Below are 22624 nucleotides of genomic sequence, written 5' to 3' on the forward strand. Positions count from 1 at the left end.
GTACTGGCTGTTCAGCTCTTCCTCGTCTCCTTGATTTGCCTTTATGATTTCTTTCATTCTACGCAGGTATTATGAAACTGACCACATCATCTCTTTTGCTCTGATTCAGGTAGATTTCGACATATTTTGGAACATTACTCCTTAAGTCAAAGTCGCAACCAGTAGGCCAAGAATAGCCTCTCTTTGAAAAATCCAGTACCCTTATGGGGGTAGTACACTTCATCAGCATGTGGTAAGGGAATCAATGATTACCACATTCTCCCTTTAAATCAACTCAAATAATGTCCAAAGTGTATAGTTATTGTGTATTTGTTTCAATTTGGCTTTTTTTCCCTACATAGTCTGTAGACATGTTGTTAAATCACTAAGAAGAGCTGAAATCTAAGACTAGTCCTTGCTTCCAATGCCACTTTCCTTCTGCCGAGCTGGATGCAGATCCAATTGAAACAATGCAAATATCAGAGCAGGAGCAAATGCAAAAGAAAAACAAAGTTATTTCCAGCAGAATATTCAAACTGAAACATTTCTATAACAATATTTTCTGAAGTGCAACTGTTATTTCTGCAACTTTTATAAGTTGGTGGCTAGTTTATGAGAATGAAATTTCCTGATTGCCTCAGGCAGATGATACATTTGAGATATAATAATGTTATTATATATATATATATATATATATATATATATATATATATATATATATATATATATATATATATATATAGCATGTGTAGTCGGAGCATAATCGACAAGACCTATAGTATAGTTACTAATGATATGTGGGTTACAAAAATCACAAATGACATGTCATGGTATTTTGTTTTATTTTTTGGAGTATGTTCAATTTGTTTGCCTAGGCACTTGAAAAGTTTATTTGATTAATAAAAAGCCTACTTATTTAACGTGGGGTAAACGGACTGACAGTAATGCTAAACACACCAGTAATTAAACCCATGGTGCTTTCAAGAACCAAAACAACAAATAATGGTTGCATGTATTTGTTCTGTAACAGTCAGGACTTTTACAAGTACATATTAGTAAATCACTGGCAGCAGAGTGTGCTTCTTCAATAAAGGTACAGCAGGGAGGCAGCCGGCAATTAATAGTGATCCCAAGTTCTGGGATTAGGGGGTTTCTTGTTTCAGGGATTCTAGGCCATCTGTTCTTTCCTCCTACGTCTTACTTTCATTGAACTATAAACGCTCCTCCACCTTGGGGACTATCGAGAGGAATTTAGGTTCTACTGCTTTTCATTATCACAAGATCCAGTAACACAGTTCATTGTCAACATAATCCCCCTTTACTCTTTATTTTCACTCACAGTGGTATGCCGTAACTACATATAAAATCCCACATGTTAGAGAGCTGATGGGGTCTTCACCTTTCCCTCAATGCTGGGCTTAAGCTACTTGTGACAGGGTGTCAAAACTGACAGAACCAAGAAGCCTACACTCACCATGCAGGATGGTTTATTACTGATTTGTAGCACTATCCGTGCACTGCGCTTCCCCCTCAATCCCCCATGGCATCTTAAGCGTTTCATATGTCCACTGGCTTGCTCTGATAAAGAATGCATTTCCTCCGTTGTAAAGCAGTGGGAAGGATTTTTATCTCCTTGCTAAAGCTAACAACCCAGCCCTTGAGTATTATTCTCACTGACTTGTTATGAAAGAATTTTATTATAGGTACATGTATGGAGTTAAAATGTTTTATGATCAGCAAGTCTCTGCCTCACCTCTGTTTTTCAAGAGTCAGAAGCACATCTTAGCGGGCTGGGATTACCCATAAATAGATGATGTAGTGTAATGTCAACCAGTTGCGGTAACCTAACATATGCCCTTTAAAGTTGTGAAAACCTTAGAAGTGGATTACCATTTGATATAAATTGAACTGAAGTTTCCAGTGGGATACTCTGACTCACAAGCACTACTGTAGGCTGTCTGCTGATGGAACTGTAGGAGGCAGTGTGTTCTCATGGCTTAGAGGTAAAAATTAAAAAGCATCACAAAAACGATTTAAAACTGAAATTTTGCACTGAGTTGGGGGTGTATCACTTGGTGATGAGCATAACTTATATATTTTTATCATCACGTAATCAAAGACACTACGAGATGGTATTGCAAAACTCTACCGGAAGCCATGTTAGATTTCAAAACGTCACATTTTACATTTTTCATCAGTTATTCCTTAAGTATATGGAAAACTACAAAGCAGTATGTAACTCAATATGTTAATATAACATTATTCAGCAAGTTTTATTCAACTTTATGAAGCAAAATGTGTTAATTCTATAGGGTGATGCCAAACTTTTGGCCATATAAAATATTAGACTCAGAAACACTACAAAATAACCTTACCATAGCTACAATATATCTTACCAGGGAACCCCAGACCCCTACAGTAACAAGTGCATTTATTTAATAAATAAATCACCCGGAGCCTCATCGCCACAAATGCTCTTGTAGAAAAATAATTAATACGGTCACTAACAATATTCAGGAGAATACACATTTTCTGCTCATATAGATGTTATTTCCTTTTTTTTAACTAACAAAAATACGTATTTAAAAGTTTAATTCCCAAACTAAAATGTTCCCTTAAAAAATCAGTTTTATCAATGAATTCTGGTACTTAAGGTTCTATAGTTTATCACAATGGTGGAAGTTTGTGATACGAGACATCCGAGATATAACCTTACAAATCCACTGTTACTTCTTCCTGTAACAGATGAAAAGATAATACAGTACAATCACTTAGTAAACCGCACATTGAATGCAATGCAGTCACGTAATCATGTGACTCATTGGAGGCACAGTAAATGGAAGGAAATACCAAACTGTTGGGATACAGAGGTTTTGTAATAAACAAACAATTGCTGTGTCTCCTATGAGTCAAGGGCTTATATGACTTTCTAATTATTCCAGCAAAAAGGATTCATAATTTTTTTAATAACGTTTGGCGACTATAAATTGCTAAACCAAATATAACTTGATTTAAAAAAAAAATACAAAAAAAAAAATTAATGTCCAATGAAATGCACATTTTGTCAAAACCAATAGTTTGAGACAAGCACATTGAGCATTTAATGTAAGATGAATTACATTTCTTTTTTTCAGCTTTGGGTCAATCTGAGTCACAAATTTAATCACAAGAGTGCAGCTCTGTGACAGTGAAAAGCTGCAAAATCAGCCATGAGTTGCAGAGCCACATGACATGTTATGTAGTGCCAAAACCGGTGTAATTTACAAAGCATAACTAACTTTTAGTAGAAGTATTTTCCAATAAGAAAAGAGTGATGGCTTGCTTACACTAAAGAAATCTTGCAATGTGATTTTAAAATGGAATTAATTTAACCTTCTGTTTATAGTAAACAATGGGACAGAACCTAGTGATAAATCTCAACACAACACTGTTAATGTGAAAAGTGTACAGCTAAAAATAGTCGACTAAAGTAAGGGATTCATTTTCAGACAGCTACAATTGTCTCTCTGTGCAGTTTTTCCATTGTTTTTGGCTAGTGCTTTGAACTGTGTATATGAAAGTCAACACATCAAAAAGGATCAAAGGGAACAACTGGTGAGAGTCAATGCAGCCCAGAGAGTGTTGTATTGTCTCATTGGGGAGTTATGCAGATTCAAGTAAACAAGTGCAAATTGTTGAGGTTTTAATGAAAAAATGTCTACAATCATTTTATCTGAAGTAACTCAATATAATACCATCTGTATAACAGATGCTCACATTAAAAATCCCCCTCCCCCAACTTGGTTTTCAAGAAGAGGTTGCTTTCCTACTTTTACACGACTGGATTGTAGAAGCCAATAGCTTCTTGTAATGTGACTGCCAATAGTTGTGCCTGCAGTAAAAAGGACTGTTTGACAATGACTGTGAGAGCACCAGGTTTAGTTGTATTTCTTTCTCGGGCGACAGGTACGCAACATATATATATTTTAAGTAGACAAGTCAGGTCATAACAACCTGTAATACACAATATTAAGATGATTAACAATATTTTGGGCTTGATAAGATTCAAAATAAACATAAAAACAACATAATTTACCATCTTATAAACCAAGCTGTGTCATAAGCTGGCTATGTGGCAGATGTTGCCCTTGGGTTAGTTCAGGTTGGCCACCACCACCCTAAGTTAGCACGCTTCTAAAGATAAAGCCTTTTACAACAAACTTAACTGGGCAGAGGACAACAACTATGGCCATCACATGTATCTCAAATGGAGAACAATGCAGACTATGAAGAGTTCTCAATCAGGGGAAACACAGATCCATATTCGATTTTATGGATTGTTACAAATGTAAGTACTTTTCTTAGTATGTTTTTTGTTTCTATTTTTTAGACCCATAAGCTAGATCTCACACCTATGTCCAATGCTCTTATTCATTTTCAGTTATGCAATGGTCATAAGCCAAATATTTGACAATGATGCAAAATGTTTTGCGCCATTTCCTGAATTTTATCCTGGATAGTTTCTTGTGGTTTACCACAAAGGAACACTCTTCAAAGCAAAGACGGAATGAGAACATTTTGGATTTCCTACATTTTGGTGCATAAAACAAACATGTTTACAGGTTATTGCTTATGAAAGGTTATTGCTGACACACAGTATTTGCATCTAAAAAGGCATGTGTTTGGCTGTATAGTCACACAATTCTTAAAAGGTAGCACTGCTGTCCAAAATTCAAACGTTACTGTTGTTAAAACCGCTTACCTGTCCCTTTTGGTCCCGTCTTTATATTCAGGCTGCTTGTTAGGCTTGAAACAGACATCACTAGGCAAGGCCTTGACGGATGGGGCTCGGTTTCCATGACAACCACGATCTGGGATGTGTGGACAAAAATATTCTGGAAAAAAGACATTGCTCTCCAAACATCATCCTGGCCTGGAATCTCCTGGACAACAATAGCCTGATCCTGGTGACTGCCTTCTACTTTAGAAGATAACTCTGTTGTACTTATCTCCTGAGAGGGAATAGAGTCTGTCGATGAATGCTGGCTAAGATCAGAGTCACAGTCAGGTATAATCTTCTTCAGGAAGTGTTTCATCTGTTCCAGTTTGACCAGGGTTGGGTTCATTTTTAGTGGTCTTGCTAGTTCTACATTTAATTCAGCTGTATAAATAAAAAAGAAAAGACAGACGTAAAGTATTTAGCCACAATCTGTTATTGTTTGGAAACCTTTCCCAATTCTGTTCATCATTTATTTTATTTTATTTTCAGACATGCAAGATGGTGACTAGGAGCAGACACTTTAAAGCTTGGCTATAATTAAATCATATCGTGAATTTAATTCACAGGAGTCTTTTAGTGGGTATGCTAATGCACACCTTGTGGGGAATCAATCTCAACTGAAATTGTTTTATGGAAAACGTTTCCAATAATGCTGTAATGAGAAACTTTCATTTGTACATGATATAATTTATACTGATGATGTGAAACCTGAAATACTATAGAATGAAGACACAAAAAAAGGTTTTTACTAATCATGAAGCTGGCTGCTTGTAAGAATATAACGAATTCTGCTAGTTACATTCAGTAATAACAATATAGTTTATTATACTGTAGTTACATGAAAACTTAATAAAATGTACATTATACACATATATAATATAGTTTAAGTCAATTGTTTACATTTTAAATTGCATGCTTCATAGTACAGTACAGATTAATGGCCAAAAGATAAATTTTTTGAGCAGTTTGTATTTCTAAATTGATGCAGCTATACAGTGTTAGCTAGTGTTATTAAGTGAAAAGAGTCCAGTTGTAAAACAGCTAACACAAAACACAGTATCATCAAAATACAGTAACACTGTTTTCAGCATAAAATTCAATAACGAGCCCCAAGATTCCCTATTTCGATAGCACTGCCATCTTTTCAATTCAGTAATTCCTGCTATAACCTATTTTCTTTTTTTTTAATCTAATTGTCCGCAAATAACTCCAGCAAAAAGCCAAATCGGTTAATTTGTTCCGTGACCTCTTTCACCAAGGCTTTAACAGGTTCACTCTCCAAACGATCCCAATAGTAGCTGTTGCTCTGGCTCCAACTGCTACAGCCTCATATACTATCTGTAATTGGAAGCCCACTGTTTTCTGACCTTCTAACACTTATTTCTAAACCACCCCTCTTCTTGGTCAACATGGACACTGGAGGCAACTGGCTGTGTTTACCTAGGAAGTATTCTACAGATAAATAAAAACTACTCTATAAAACCCTAAATGAATATACAGTATTGACTTTCTTCCAATATCACATCATACTGTTTACTGTCTTATGGCAGCAGAACATAGTACATTTTTTCACCTATCCAACTTTATAGTCAAGTCAGTTGGACAGTTCACAATGCTGGGTGGAACAAAGAATACAGCGATGAAAGTTGTCATGGGAAGATACCAAACTATGTGTGTGGTTTACAGACCTAGATACTAACATTACTAAACAGAATAAAAATAAAGTGAAACGAGTTTTGTGACGAGTCAGGTTTGTACATTTTAAGGGGCCAATGCTACGATCTGCCATGGATTAGATTATTAAAATAGACCCCAGTGATCTACACAGTGTCTAAATACTACTGCTCTTAATGTTAATCCAGCCAGGGTGATTATTGACCCACTTATTAGCAGTGCTACCTACAGTAAAACATACAGTGAAATAAGTAAATCAATTAAGATCCACTGATCAGATTGTTAAAATATATCCATCCAATACTTAAAAAAATACACAGAAGAATACAAATTAAACCCATGCAGAATGACATGACTACATCTGAAGACCGCTTACTCATATGTAACATCTGACTTCCTATGCTATAGATTATAAAGAACAAAATATTTTTAAATAATTCTTGCCAGTCCATTTAATATAGCCTCTGTTTAAAATAACCTTTTGTGATTGATTATTGCTCCTGACAGTCCAATCTGGCTGTCTAAGAGTACATAAGAGTACCAATATGGGTATGGGCTAGTGGTAAGGTTTCAAGACAGAAGGGTTCTCCCTGCGCATTTATAGCTTTGTACATTTTATGTACACCAGCTGCCAAAAGAGGCAATTACTATGAATTGACGTGCATTAGGGCCACATAGTCCTTCCTCTAAAGTGTAATGTATTTCGTCAAAAGGCTTCTAGCTTCAAACTATTTTACATACAAAGAAAATGCGGGTGGCATATCATTTTCAGTTCAGTTAAACCACAAGAAAGAGCTCCAACATCAAAATGAACAGCCCCTAACATTTTAGCTTGGTTGTTTTTTTTCTCTTTGCAGTGATCTGAATGTTCAAGTTTGATCCCTAATAAGAATGACTTGAAACATCTACTGCAGGATACTGTTGTTGCAAAAGTCCTATGTGCTGTACATTTACCAGGCTAACATGAGATGTAACAGCATGTTGTGATGTTATCTTTGTTATCCGTTTGATTGTTGTACTCCTGTATATAGGCTTGTTACCACTTTGCATATGAGTGAAATTCCTTGTCAGAGCTGCAAAATAGGTTTTGATCAATCTCAATGAGGATCACAATCAGATAAAACACAGAATCAAAATATAGAGTTGGATTTACAACAGCCTCTTTCCATTAGGAATGCAACAGGCAACTCATATAGCTTACATAGAGCCCCCTCATCTATATCTAATAGCTTCATCAGTGATACTTCTAGGTATAAAATGACACATTTGACAATGATTAAACAAACACAGCTCTTGTACAACATATAAAATATTAATGAGCATGGCACATTTTAGGATTAAATGGCTGATTTTAAAAGGTGTCAAGTTTTGCTGCAGCTGCAGTCAGGCATTACAATAAAGAGGAGAAGGTGGCAATCTGCTAGTTTATAATAAAGAGAAGAACACAATCTACTAGTTTACAATAAAGAGAAAAAGGTGGCAATCTGCTAGTTTACAATAACGAGGGGAAGGTGGCGATCTTCTAGTTTAAAATAAAGAGGAGATGGCAATCTGCTAGTTTACAATAAAGAGAAGGCGGCAGTTTGCTAGTTTACAATAAAGAGGAGAAGGTGGCAATCTGCTAGTTTACAATAAAGAGGAGAAGGTGGCAGTCTGCTAGTTTGGACCAGAGAATGGACCCTGAACATTTATGGCATTATATAGTAATGGCCTGGTCACAAAGTTGCACTAATACTTCTGTCATTAAACAGAAATTGGTTGCAGCCACACATTCTAGGAGCCAATACTAATAGACGTACATATCCAGAACCATACGCTGGGAAGCCTGCGCTGTAGTGCAGTAACCATGGTTTCACTAGTACCGGTATTATTTTTTAGTATTTTTACACTGTCAAAAAATATATATATATTAAAAAAAAAAAAAAAAAAAAAAAAAAAAAAGTTTCACCAAGTGCTATAACCAACTCCATGGATGTATGTGTAAAACTTGAGTTACGGACCACCACTTGGAAGAGAACATGGGAAAAATTCTCAAAGCAATTACTACTCTAAAACTAATCAAATACAGCTTAAAGGGAAATCCACAATTAAGGAATATACAGGTAAGAATTGCTCATATTTCTTAACTTTCACTTCTACTTTAAGATTACTGAATCGTCCTGTGTACCACTGTCACAGAGACGGCCGAAGTGGGCGGCGTCAGAACCAGGAAAGGTAATGCAATACACAAAACACAGGACGGATGAAATGAAGTGATGAAGACGCCTGTTGGCGCCGGTTTAATACAAAATAAAAGGTTTACACAAACACGAAAAACACAGGACACGGCACTCTACGCCAAAATAAATAGACACACGAAAACAGACTAAACTTAACAAAACGGTGCACGGACAGACACTGACAAACACGGTGAGCGGATACTTTGTTATTATTATTACTACTTTACTTATTTCCTCCGTCTCCAATCCCGTTCTCCGCTCACCGAACACCCAACCGCCAGTATGTGACAACGTGCATCTATATATACTATTGTGCTGGGATTCAATTACCAATTAATTATTCACTTGAATCCCAGCACGTGAATTAATAAAGTGCAATTCCCCGTGCTCACATATTACTACATTTTACTTGCACGTGAAGTGCTGTGCAATCCTCGTGCCTAAATACACATATACATTTTTAAACACTCGTGTTACACAGACCCGTTTATATCCCGTGTACCAATGTCTATACACCAACATTTAAACACACCACACGCAACACATAACAGATAATATACACAGGGGCGGGCACTTTGTTACATATACCCCCTCCTGTGCAAAGCACACATGGCCTCAATGGCCACCTCCCCCCTTAAAAGCCCAAAAGTCCCGCCCAAAGTCCTTGGCCAGGACCAGAGGCTTCCAGGGGCCCACAGGTCGTAATGCTGTCAGCAGGGTAGCATTCTCCTGCCAGGGTAGTCCTAGCAGCGGAAAGGCTGCTTGGGGTGTGGTCTCCTGACCTTCCCCCTTCTTCGGCGCCGGCAGCTCCCCTTGGTGGGGCTTCAACCACCGTTCTTCCTGCAGGGAAGAAACTGCAGAGGGAGCAGGTCTCCGGACCTCCCCCACGATCTCCGGCGGCGAAACTGCTGCTGGGGTTGGCGGTCTCCAGACCTCCTCCCCCTTCTCCGGCAGCGAAACTGCTGCTGGGGTTGGCGGTCTCCAGACCTCCTCCCCCTCCTCCGGCAGCGAAACTGCTGCTGGGGTTGGCGGTCTCCAGACCTCCTCCCCCTCCTCCGGCAGCGAAACTGCTGCTGGGGTTGGCGGTCTCCAGACCTCCTCCCCCTTCTTCGTGGCCGGCAGCTCCCCTTCGTGGGGTTCCGGCCACAGTACTTCCGGCTGTGATGCGGAGCGGCGGGCAACCCCAGGCGATGCAGAGCGGCGGGCAACCCCAGGCGATGCAGAGCGGCGGGCAACCCCAGGCGATGCAGAGCGGCGGGCAACCCCAGGCGATGCAGAGGCATCCTTGGGCGAAGCGAGGCTGGCATCCTTGGGCGAAGCGAGGCTGGCATCCTTGGGCGAAGCGAGGCTGGCATCCTTGGGCGAAGCGAGGCTGGCATCCTTGGGCGAAGCGAGGCTGGCATCCTTGGGCGAAGCGAGGCTGGCAGTCAGGACAAGCTGGGGTGCGGGTGTTGGCCCTCTTTTCGGCCACTGCAGCCGGGAGGTTCTTCCCCGTGCTTCCCTCAGCAGCCTATGCAAGGGCTGCTGAGGACCGCCAGCATCTAGTCCTGGCCCTTGTGGTGCAGGGAGAGGCAGCTCCTGCTCCTCTCCCCCTGATGGAGGTGGAGGCAGAGGAAGCTCCAGCTCCTCTCCTCGTGATGGTGGGGGAAGTGATACCAGCAGGCATTCACCCTCTGCTGGTGGGGGAAGTGATACCAGCAGGCATTCACCCTCTGCTGGTGGGGGAAGTGATACCAGCAGGCATTCACCCTCTGCTGGTGGACAGGGACCCAGCAGGCATTCACCCTCTGCTGGTGGACAGGGACCCAGCAGGCATTCACCCTCTGCTGGTGGACAGGGACCCAGCAGGCATTCACCCTCTGCTGGTGGGGGAAGTGATACCAGCAGGCATTCACCCTCTGCTGGTGGGGGAAGTGATACCAGCAGGCATTCACCCTCTGCTGGTGGACAGGGACCCAGCAGGCATTCACCCTCTGCTGGTGGCAGAGGCAGAGGCAGCTCCTGCTGCTCTGCTCCTGCCTGCCGTGGAGGTGGCGGAGGCAGAGGCAGCTCCTGCTGCTCTGCCCCTGCCGGTGGAGGTGGCGGAGGCAGAGGCAGCTCCTGCTGCTCTCCCCCTGCCGGTGGAGGTGGCGGAGGCAGAGGCAGCTCCTGCTGCTCTCCCCCTGCCGGTGGAGGTGGCGGAGGCAGAGGCAGCTCCTGCTGCTCTGCTCCTGCCGGTGGAGGTGGCGGAGGCAGAGGCAGCTCCTGCTGCTCTGCGCCTGCCGGTGGAGGTGGCGGAGGCAGAGGCAGCTCCTGCTGCTCTGCTCCTGCCGGTGGAGGTGGCGGAGGCAGAGGCAGCTCCTGCTGCTCTGCTCCTGCCCATGGAGGTAGGAGCGGCGTGTAGTCTCCTGGTGGTGGAGGTGGGAGCGGTGTGTAGTCTCCCCTTGTTACAGGGGACTGGTGCGGCTCTCCCTCACTTGCAGGGGACTGGTGCGGCTCTTCCTCCCTTGCAGGAGACTGGTGCGGCTGTGGAGACAGCGGTGGGACCTCTGCCTTCCTCTTCTGTGGCAGTTCCTCCTCTCCCTCCTGGTAGGGGCAGCGGAAGGGACAATTGGCAAAGAGATGGTCCTGGTTGCAGAGGAGGCACCCCGGCAAGGACTGGTTACATCGCCGGGGATGTCTGGCCCTTAGGCGGCACTCCTCCTCCCTGTCCCTCACCTCTTTATCCTCTTTCCTGCTTCTCCCCATTTCTTTCTTTTTTTTTTTTTTTTTTTTTTGTAATCCAAAGACGCCCCCTTTTTTTTTTTTTTTTTTTTTTTTTTTTTCCCACACAAAAAAAAAAACCTCTCCTGGTCTGACGCTTGGAGGCGCTGTTAAATCCCACGCAGGACACCACGTGTCACAGAGACGGCCGAAGTGGGCGGCGTCAGAACCAGGAAAGGTAATGCAATACACAAAACACAGGACGGATGAAATGAAGTGATGAAGACGCCTGTTGGCGCCGGTTTAATACAAAATAAAAGGTTTACACAAACACGAAAAACACAGGACACGGCACTCTACGCCAAAATAAATAGACACACGAAAACAGACTAAACTTAACAAAACGGTGCACGGACAGACACTGACAAACACGGTGAGCGGATACTTTGTTATTATTATTACTACTTTACTTATTTCCTCCGTCTCCAATCCCGTTCTCCGCTCACCGAACACCCAACCGCCAGTATGTGACAACGTGCATCTATATATACTATTGTGCTGGGATTCAATTACCAATTAATTATTCACTTGAATCCCAGCACGTGAATTAATAAAGTGCAATTCCCCGTGCTCACATATTACTACATTTTACTTGCACGTGAAGTGCTGTGCAATCCTCGTGCCTAAATACACATATACATTTTTAAACACTCGTGTTACACAGACCCGTTTATATCCCGTGTACCAATGTCTATACACCAACATTTAAACACACCACACGCAACACATAACAGATAATATACACAGGGGCGGGCACTTTGTTACAACCACTTATAACTCTTACTGAATCGTCCTGTGTACCACTTATAACTCTTACTGAATCGTCCTGTGTACCACTTATAACTCTTACTGAATCGTCCTGTGTACCACTTATAACTCTTACTGAATCGTCCTGTGTACCACTTATAACTCTTACTGAATCGTCCTGTGTACCACTTATAACTCTTCGAAGTACCCTCAGGGGTATGTGTACACCTAGTTGAAAACCTATGTAATAAGGTATTGAAGTAATTGCCCTAGCACAGAGTAAAATAAACACTTTAGTAAAGTAAACACATTATTTTACTTAAATATCAGAACAAAGACGGCTGTTTCAGCAAACGCATTTGTCTTTTGTGATCTGTGTTTACTTAATGACATTTAACTCACAAGTCTTCTATTAACCAATAAACCAAAATTGTAAACTATTTTTATTTTGAAAGTCCTTATTAGAATACATAATAAGTGCAAAATTAAAATGTGTTTCAAAAGGTCAGAATCATTTCCAAATAGGTCAGTCCTCTTTTACTGTCACAGGCAGCATTCTGCCATGTTTATTCAAATTTTCATTAAATGTTCAATTGTGCATTGTAACAAGCAAACAGTATCTTGCTATAAAACACATTTTCCTTTTTTGTTTCATATACAGGATTGACCAGTATATATAAATCAGAACAGGAAAGCATCCGTGTAACTGTAGCTACAGAGGGCAGCTTTTATGAGGCTTTATTAACAAGGTGCGACTTATACAAAAAAAAAAGTCTCCTGTCTCAGTTACAAATCCTGCTTCAGTTAAAAGCTCATTCTCAAATGGTTGAATAAATACTTAGAGGAGGTGATATCATAGGGTGCAGACCTTGCCATCCTTTGATATCACCTGATATAATTTCCTCTGTGTCTTTTACTTAGCTTTGAACTGATGCATCTGCAATGGCTGTCTAACCCTATTACACTGGGAATTTAAAACTGTGTTAGGTGTTTTTAATATTCCGAGTGTATGATACATTATTAAAAACAAATATATGGAGGGGGGACTCAGGTACAGCATTTCCTTCTCCATGCATGTACTGTACCTAATTACTTAATTGCAGGACATGGAATGGAATTGGTTGAAAGAGCCACAAGAAGGTACTAACACCCAGTTGGATGACCAATTCAGTCTTAGTATCTGCCCCTACAAATGTATTGACACTTTCTGTGGGTATCTGGTACAAATTTAGCAATACTAAAAAAAAAACGTAACGTAAGAAAAGTTTGAGAACAAGAAAAGGCCATCGGGCCCATCAAAGCGCATCCTTTGTTAACACACCACTTTTCCATACTGGGGGGAACTAATTTAAAAAGCCAGAATCTAGTCTTTTTTTAAATGTTCCCAGTGTTTCAGTTGTTACTATGTCATCTGGTAGGCTATTCTCTGTGTAAAAAAGTGCTTCCTACCTTCTGTTCTAAACTTACTTTTACTCTTTCACTTGTGCCCTCTTGTCTCTCCGCTAAATTTGAAGTAGTGTCTTGGGTTAACTTTATCTAAACCATTTAAGATTTGAAAGACTTCAATCAAGTCCCTTTTTCCCTTCTTTTTTCTAAGTTGAAGAGATACTTGAACCTGTTCTCATAGCTCATGCCATTGAGTCCTGGGATCAGTTTAGTTGCTCTTCTCTGTACCTTCGAGTGATGTTTTTTTTGTAGGGCTGTGTTCAAAGGTTTGAAGGTTCGTTTGCTAGCCAGGGATTCTACGGTTGTTTTAAACCTTCGAAGGTTCCTTCAGATGCCATTGACGCACGTTTTTTTTAAATTTGTTTTTGTTTTCTCTGTTAACAGAAACTGTTTGACAATGTGTGAATACCATAAATCACAAATTAAATGTCACTCATATTCAAAACTGGATCTTTTGATTTGTATAATGTATATTACGTAAACAAAAGTTGTTGTATAAAAATCAGCTACAAAATCGTTATACGTGGCAATTCTACATGGTACCGCTGCCGTGTATGGAGCAGGGTATAGTATCCAAAGCACTGGGGGGTACCTATAGTGTTTGTAGTTCTTCCGTAAAATATGTACACAATACCTGGTGCACAAGACAGTGTAAGAGAAGTGCTATGGTAGAATACGTTTGAAAGATACAAAATATACGCTAACACTAATAATTTTAATTTAAAAAACTGAACACTGTCCATCCCTCCTGCTTGTGTTATCCAGAGGCAAACGTTTCATTTCTTCATTAGCCATCTTGACAGCAAAGCATTTCATAGCGTAAGCTGTATTGAAAGAAATGTCTCGAAACCCCTCTGCTGTCTGCTGTTGAATGCAAACTGTGCAAATGACTTATCACAGAGGTATAACAAGTCTTTGTTTTTTCTTTTATTTAAATTATAAAAACATGATTACTGTTCTGTATAATGTATTTTTAAACTACAAGTGAATGTTTTATTCCATTTATATGGATTATCTGTAAAATAAAAAAGGATTTTCAATCAAATATAAGCAAGTTGCTATAGTGAGGTCACCAGTAAATTACTCAAACGAGTACCATCGAACGCTCGAACCTTCAAAGGTCAAAATTTACCCTTCGTTGCGACTTTTTTGTAGTGAAGTGACCAAAACTACACACAGTATTCTAGGTGGGGTCTAACTAGGGTATTGCATAATCTTAGAATAATATCTCTAGATTTTTATTCCACGCTTTTTGCAATATAGCTAGGGCTTCTATTTTTATTAATTTAATTTTTCAGTGCTTATTTTTAGCTATTTATCTATATCTATTTAGTTGTATGTATACATGGTTTTTGGGGCTTTCGTCTGGTGTTCTGCATTTTCCGGTTTTTACCTTTAAAATAATTTCCCAGGAGTTTATTTACAAATATTAAAATAGGGTTAAAATCGGTAAAAAAATAAATAAATAAAAAAATTAAACATCCCAGTATACACACATTACATGCGCATCAGTTCTGGTTTCTATCCAAATGTCCCTGAATGTATGATGAAGCAGAATCTGTGCAAGTCGAGGCCACATTTTCCAAAGTTAGCTGGTACTTTGCGAAGGTTTGGGCAATCGCTGTGCTGACGGAAATAGTATCTGCTGAAGGCATGAACATGACATCAGCACAAAATAAGACAGGATTATTCACCTTCAAATCATAAAAAGAAAAGTAAATTGACATAACTGGACGGTCCAAGCAACAGGGAGACGTGTCAAAAACCACACTGGACATTTCCAGCAATGCATTCCACAAGTTTACCAACTAAAGCATCATCATTTTCTGTCAAATATTTATGATTGAGATTGTTGGCATTAGGCAGCGTTTTAGCTGATGGACAGTACTGTCGCATGAAGTCCCAATACACACCTTTGTGCAATAAACAGTAGCTGCGTCCAGCAAAGCACATCGCACTGACAGACTCATTAGCAGTGTCTCATTAGCGTTCTCTTTTATTAAAGCGAGTGTAAAAGCCACAGCAATGGATTGCTTGCTCTCAGTTCAGTTTTTTGTTTTATTATATTGTGTCCCTTACTTTCAGTGTGTTCTTTTATTCTGTCCGCATGAACATGTAGCTCAATGCAGCAGTATTTGCAATGCTATGCGTCCTCTGCCTCACTTCTGCTATGTGGCTTTTTGTATACTGAAAAAAAATACATTTTATTTTGAATATTCATAAACTGATTTATGTTTTCTCCCCATTCCTCATCCACTCAAAATATTATTTTTTTGTGTAAGTACTTCAATTTAGTTTTTGATCAAGCTAGTTTCTACACCCAGCAATTGCCACAATAATCATACTGTGATTGGTCAACAGAATCAGGTGATAATGTGATTGTTAAGAGAGAACCAACGTGCGACGTTTGAACGTCATTTGATCCTCTGACATCTAAACGTACCTGCTGTATACTAGGATGAAATGCTGGGGTACTTATTACGATATCGGAGTCAAAATAAAACAGCACTTTAATCAAAATATTGTGTATTTCCTAAGAAATAGTACTGAGAAAATATTGAATAGTTGACAACAAATTGTGAATAAATCAGTAAAAACCGAGGTTAAGTTTAAAAAAAAAAAAAAAAAAATCCTGTAATGTTTCGGTAAAACTCAAAATAAATCGGAACTGTAGGACACTACATATACTGTATGAAATGATTGTTTTCCGTTACTTTACAAAGTGCTTGGGTGTTTTTTTTCTATCACAGCAGTAGTAACTCGACAGTACACTACACACTTGGTTGTACCTTCTTCCTTTACTGTCTTCCACAACAAAATCCTTATTGTCACAGGCATATTCTTCTGGGTTCTTGTGTGTCTAGCGATTTTTTTTTTTTTTTTTTTTTTTTTACATTTTGCCACAATTTGCAATTCTGTTTTAAATTCTCACTATCTGTAATATGTCTTTCAATTCTGTGAACAAGCCTTCTGTTGTAATCCAATAGACATGTAGGAATGTGCTGCCACTTAGTACCTGGGGTGTTTTTAAAGTATTCGGAATGAATCAATGATAAATATGAGTTAGGGAGGAGGGACATTGCCCAACTGCCCTGAAAGGTAAGTTTGTTTTAGTTTTTTTTTTTATGGTATTTAAAAAAATTTTTAATGGGCAAGATGTGAAGTCAACATGAATATCCAGTGTTTTTCTGGTGTTTATTGGCTACACACTGATTTAATTATTTTTCTTTTATCAGGGGTGTTTTATTATTTTTTTTATTGATTAAAACCGCAAATCAGAAGTCCTAAATATAGCCTACCATTCGACTTTCTTTTAAATTACCTCACCACACTGGGGAGATGGTTTTAATGATGACTCCACTATATCCCAAAATCCTTTTCAAAGTCCTCGTCCCCTTAACATTAAAATGACACAAGTTTGCCCAGTTACAGAGCAGGTCCAAATCCCTTTGAATTAGCTGGGCTGTGGATTCAATGTCCACTGCCCCCAAGTCTGGTATCATCTGCAAATTTGACAATCTTACAATGTGTATATTGGTCCAAGCCATTCATATAAATGAGTAACAGTAAGGGTCCACTTACATCCCCCACATCTGATGTTACACCTCTCACAATACTCTCTGCTTTTTGTTTTTTAACCAGTTCTGTATCCAATTACATGTCCTCCCCTGTATTCCTGCTGATTTTAATTTACTTAGTCTTTGATGTGGGACTTTGTTAAAGACTTTTTGAAAATCTAGATCCATTATATAATAAGCTTTGACATCATCTACATTAGCTGTAACATCCTCAAAAATGTCAAGCAGGTTAGTTAAGCAAGACCTCCCTCTTCCGAATCCATGTTGGCTATCCCCTATAACATTGTTGCTGTATAAATAGTCTTCAAGCTTACCTCTTAATCTTGCTTCCATCCCTTTTCTTGGGTATGTCTTATTCATCTTTTTCAATGATGGCACAACATTTGCAAGCTTTGCAAGGTCTTTAGGGACCTCATCTGTTTCTATAAAACTATTCATGATAGTAGCCAGTGGTCTACTTATTTCTCCCTTGTTTTCTGAAGTTCCCTTGTATAAACCATATCTGGTTATTAATCTATTTAATACTGCTCATGATGCTGAAATCTTCAAGACCTATATGTGCGCATTGGCGGCACATTGTATCCTCTCTGGATAAAACATTACAAAAATATTTGTTTCATACATCAAATATTTTGCAGTCCTCATAAACTTAATACAGTGGTGGGCAATTGAAATGAATGGAAGGGCCGCATGTGTGGCCCCAAACAGCCCTGAGTGTTACTAGATACATTCACTGACTGAAATATAAGCAATGTTACCACTTCAATTGAATAACCAAAAAAATTAATAGTAACATTTGTTTAGTTCATGCCTTTAATGTGACCTTTGGAAGACCACTGTTTACACCAGTTTTTTGAAGTCAAGCAGAAGCAAAGCTGGTACAAACACATGGTAGCTCAGGAGAGAGATTTCTATCAGTCAGTCTGTTACAAATTTTTCACATATTTATCCCACTGACCTCACCACTTTTTGAAGCAGCAGGTGTGTTTGACTCTGACACCCTTTCCACCTACTGTCGTCATAAATGTACCAGTGTTACTATCATTAACTGAAACCTTCTTTTCCCAATTTCACTGCAGTAAGTGTCGCACAAATTAAACTTACTAATACTAACAACAACATTCTACTAGCAACACACCTTGCAGCAACCCGACAGGCGGGTTGACTTGACTATTAAAGTGTGTACAGTTTTAAAGATAACCAACGTTTTTCTACAAATACAATACAATATTTTCAAGTTTTAACCTTCTTACAAAATCTAATAATTCATTTTAATAACAAGTAATACATATTTACAAAATATAGTGAAAATCATATTTGTGTGATATGATTGTTTGAAATGCTTTGTAAAATAAGGGACTGGGTAAAGGAAAGACACGCTTTGTATGATATTATACTTTAATAAACTGGCCAACTCTGCACTGATTGATAAGAAAGAAGAATATCGTAACTTCATTTCCTCCAACAGTGTTAATAAAATGTACAGTCCAGGATATTTGTTTGTGTTGATGTGTGTGATTATTTAAAAAGCACATTGCAGGAGTGGTGCTCTTGTAGTTATGTTTTTGTAATTATAATTAATTTTATAATTATTTTAAGTTACTGCTGTTCATAATACGCTCCATGTGTTGACAAGCATGGGTTTTAAAATCTTTATTTATTTATTACAGTGGTTTGGTATAGTAAAGCTAGACTGTCTGAATCACATAAATAAAAACAAACTCCTCCCTCTGCTTCGTAAATTATCCTGGGAGACTAGGACATAAACACGTGAATGGGATCATATTCTTTCTCTTAAGGTTACAATGTTTCACTGTTGCTAATCATCATCAGCTTGTTTTTCTGCACAGATCTGCTCCACCTCAGTGCTAAAGAGTACCTGACTCTGTATTACACTCTCTATATTAAACAATGCTCAGTTTTTTTTTTTTATTGTATAGGATGTAGTATAAGCTTGGCCTTAATATTTTAAAGAGTAAGATACAGGATTCTGAAAAATATAGCGTTATATGTTCCCATGTCTTTTTAAATAATGTACCTGTATTTTTTCTTTTCATTGGCAACATCCTGCAACTTTTTACACATAACTTTAAAGTCTGTTTAAAAGCTTTTTTTCAAAATGACTGCTCTAGTGCACTGGGGTTTGAGATCTGTCCTCTAAATCACTGCAGGAAGAGAGATGAAAAAAAAAACAAGAAAAAAAAAAACATAAGAACAAGTGCTTGGCTTTTCAGTTCCATACCACACCATGGATCGTTATTGCTATGCTACCTGTTTGACAATGTGGTCAATAATCCTTATGCTATCTGTGCACTAGAGTGGCCATTTAGAAAAAATACTTTAAAAGTTAGTGTAAACAGTTGTCAGGATGTTAACAATGAAAAGAAAAATTACAGATTCATTATTTAAACAGTTGTAGCAATATAGTAACAACATTACAGGAGACAGCCAACATGGCTTTAGAAAGGGTGGATCTTGTTTAGTTTAGTAGATTTCTTTCAGGCGGTGACTGAGTGGGCAAGGACAGTGCATATGACATCATCTACTTAAATTTCAAAAAAAAAAAAAACTGACAAAGTACCACACGAAAGACTATATCTAAATATTAAATCAGTAGGGATAAATAGCAATGTAACAGCACGGATTCATAACTGGTTACAAGACAGAATGTACAGCGTTATAATCTGAGACCAGGCATCAAACTGGAGTAACGTAAGTGGGGTACGACAGGGAACAGTACTGGGACCACTGCTATTCTTAAGTTATATAGATTCAATTTAATGTAAATAAATGCAAAGTCTTGTGTCTAGGGCACAAAAACATTAGAGGCAAGTACAACATGAATAGTAAAGAAATAGTGGAAGCTATGCACGAAAATGACTTGGGGGTAGTAGTGGATGAATCTCTTAAGCCAACTAGACAGAGTGGAGAAGTTATAAAGGCAAATAGAATGTTAGGTTATATAGTCAAGACAGCTGAATTCAAATATAGAAAAGTTATATTAAAATTATACAATGCACTGGCACGAACACACCAAGAATACTGTGTACAGTTCTGGTCCCCACCATTTCATAAGAAATACATTGAGACATTGGAGAGAGTACAGAGGAGAGCAACACAATTAATTCCAAGATTGAAGGGTATGTCATATGAAAATAGACTAAAAGAGCTGAATCTGTATAGACTAGAAAGGAGGAGTCAGAGGCAACTTAAGAGATACTTACATTGTCAAGGAGTTTAACAAAGTAACTGCTGAGAATTATTTTTCACAGGTCACAGAGAACAGAACCAGGGGCCATGAGTGGAACTGAGGGGAGGAGGAGCATTTTCACAGAAATGGTGCTGAACCAATGGAACAGGCTGTCGGGACAGAGTTGTTGAAGCAGAGACTATCGGATCCTTCAAGAATAGACTGGATGCCGTCATGAACAACACTGTATAACTCTCTCTGTGACCATAATAAGCTCTTTAGCTAGCCGCCTGTAGGAAGGGCGGTCCATTTAGCCACGGATTCCCAGAGGTTTAATTTCCCCTACTAACCTGGTTAGGGTTTTTTTTTTTTTTTTTTTTTTCCCTCTCTTGAGTGCTAACAGACCACGCCGGCATCAAAGCAAGAGAGCATAGGTAGACCCAATGGCCTTTTCCCATTCTAGAATTTCTTATGTTCTTAACACGTGGGGACGTGTAATGCTATATTTGTTGTTGAACCCCACTACTAACTTTTTAACTTCCTCTTTCACAGTTCTTTTACTTTTATAGTATTGGAAGAATTTTTTAGGGTTATGTTCCTGCAAGTCACATACATCTGTTTTTTGGTAACTGCTTGTTAAACCTGGTATTTTTCATTGTAGGCATATACTTGTCCTGCCTGTCTTGCATTATAACTTTAAATCTGTTCCACTGAAATTCAACTGTCATATCCTCCAATTTCCCTGCCCAGTGTATTCCTCTCAGTTCTTGTTATATCCCTTCAGTTAGACTTTCTGAACAATTAATGTAATTACATTGTTATGGATAATATTTGTTACAGAAATGTATTACATATACTATGAACTGCTTCACTGAATTTAAAAGAATTACAAAATACACCTTTGTAAAACAAATAATCTTCATGTTTTACATACTGTTTCTGTTCTAACTAAACTAGACCAACACATTTATATTTTTAGTAAGAATACTGTTACGCATTCTGCTCAGTTCCCCTTCTCATGTGTCAGTTCTCATTAAATCTAAAAATTCAAAGATCAATATCTGACACTATGGTTAACAAAACCGTAAAAGCTGGGATCAAGCAGGCACATTCCCTACGTTTTTATATGAACATAGCAGCATGCTGCTGAATCTAAAGGAAAGGCTATTTTATTCATTTGTTTATATTATTATTTTTTTTACTATAATAGTAATATGTATCTGTTCTCACCCTCTGTAGGTTTGCTGCTCTAGGAACAGGTGTCCGTGCTTCTAATTATGGAGGGCCAACCTGCCACTATGAGGCCTGGATCAGTTCACCTTTTCATAGGGGATTTGCCTTGGTTGGGAATGGATTTATAATGGCTTCACACATGGAATGAAGCTCATGTCAGCTGAGGGCAATGACACATCACATGATTCAAATTAGCCTGTTACGAACGGTTCCGTGGGCCAACGGCTTGTGTACTGAAATTATGACATTTTTAAACAACTTGTTAGAAACCAGGGATGCAGAAGCATAATGGTTTCAATTTGTACCAGCTAATCTATCACCTGTTGGAGTTACTGCACCGGCGTTTTTCTTTTTTGTTGGTAGCTGGTCTTTTTCCGGGTTTTTTAGATCGCTGACCCCTTGCAAATGGGGCTGAGTTCTGTCGTTTCAGATCTCAGAAGGGTTGGCAGTTTTGCAGAAGTATATCAAATAGAGAGAAAGCAGGTGAACAGGACCTTGAAATGCCTTTGGATAGAGACATTGCTACTTCAATTCCCAGCTTGTTTCTCTTTAGCCATGATAACACATAGTGGTTTTGTGAAAACTTCAGATATACTGCCTGGGACCTGACATAATCAACAAGAAATCTTTTTTTTTTTAATTTCCCAAAATGTTTTGTTATAAGAATAGTTTAATCAATATTCATATTCATTGTTGTTTCATGTACATAAGTATTATAAATATTTAGTATTCCAAATAAAAATTCTGTAATGGCTAAATATGGCACTGAAGAATAATATACAAATGTGCACCATCCCTTTTATGCTACTTTCTAATTCATGCATTTCCAGCAGTAACGGTATTCTGTATATTTTATTCAGAATTCTGGTACCCTGAACACAGCAAAAGAAGTTACAGAATAGCCTTTCATGACAGGAATTTCAATTCAGAACAGAAATCATAACATCTGTGTGTAATGTAGTGATTGACAAGATATATGTCTAGTACAACCCTAACAGCATGCATTCTTTGGCTCTTCCTGAGTCGTGCTGACATATGGAAGTGAAGCTAACTAGAG

The 22624-nt window shown here is 38.8% G+C and overlaps 1 protein-coding gene across 3 annotated transcripts in view; it reads right to left on the reverse strand.

Annotated features, from left to right (window-relative positions):
* The window catches only part of LOC121314944 (vacuolar protein sorting-associated protein 13B-like), a 356349-nt gene that overhangs the window by 77113 nt on the left and 256612 nt on the right, over window positions 1–22624 (reverse strand). For all 3 annotated transcript variants that reach the window (XM_041248730.1, XM_041248729.1, XM_041248731.1), the window contains exon 36: window positions 4721–5119. In XM_041248730.1, the coding sequence (XP_041104664.1) occupies window positions 4721–5119 (399 nt within the window). The remainder of the gene's footprint in view (window positions 1–4720; window positions 5120–22624) is intronic.

Source organism: Polyodon spathula, chromosome 4 (genome assembly GCF_017654505.1).
Source record: "Polyodon spathula isolate WHYD16114869_AA chromosome 4, ASM1765450v1, whole genome shotgun sequence".
Taxonomy (NCBI): Eukaryota; Metazoa; Chordata; class Actinopteri; order Acipenseriformes; family Polyodontidae; genus Polyodon; species Polyodon spathula.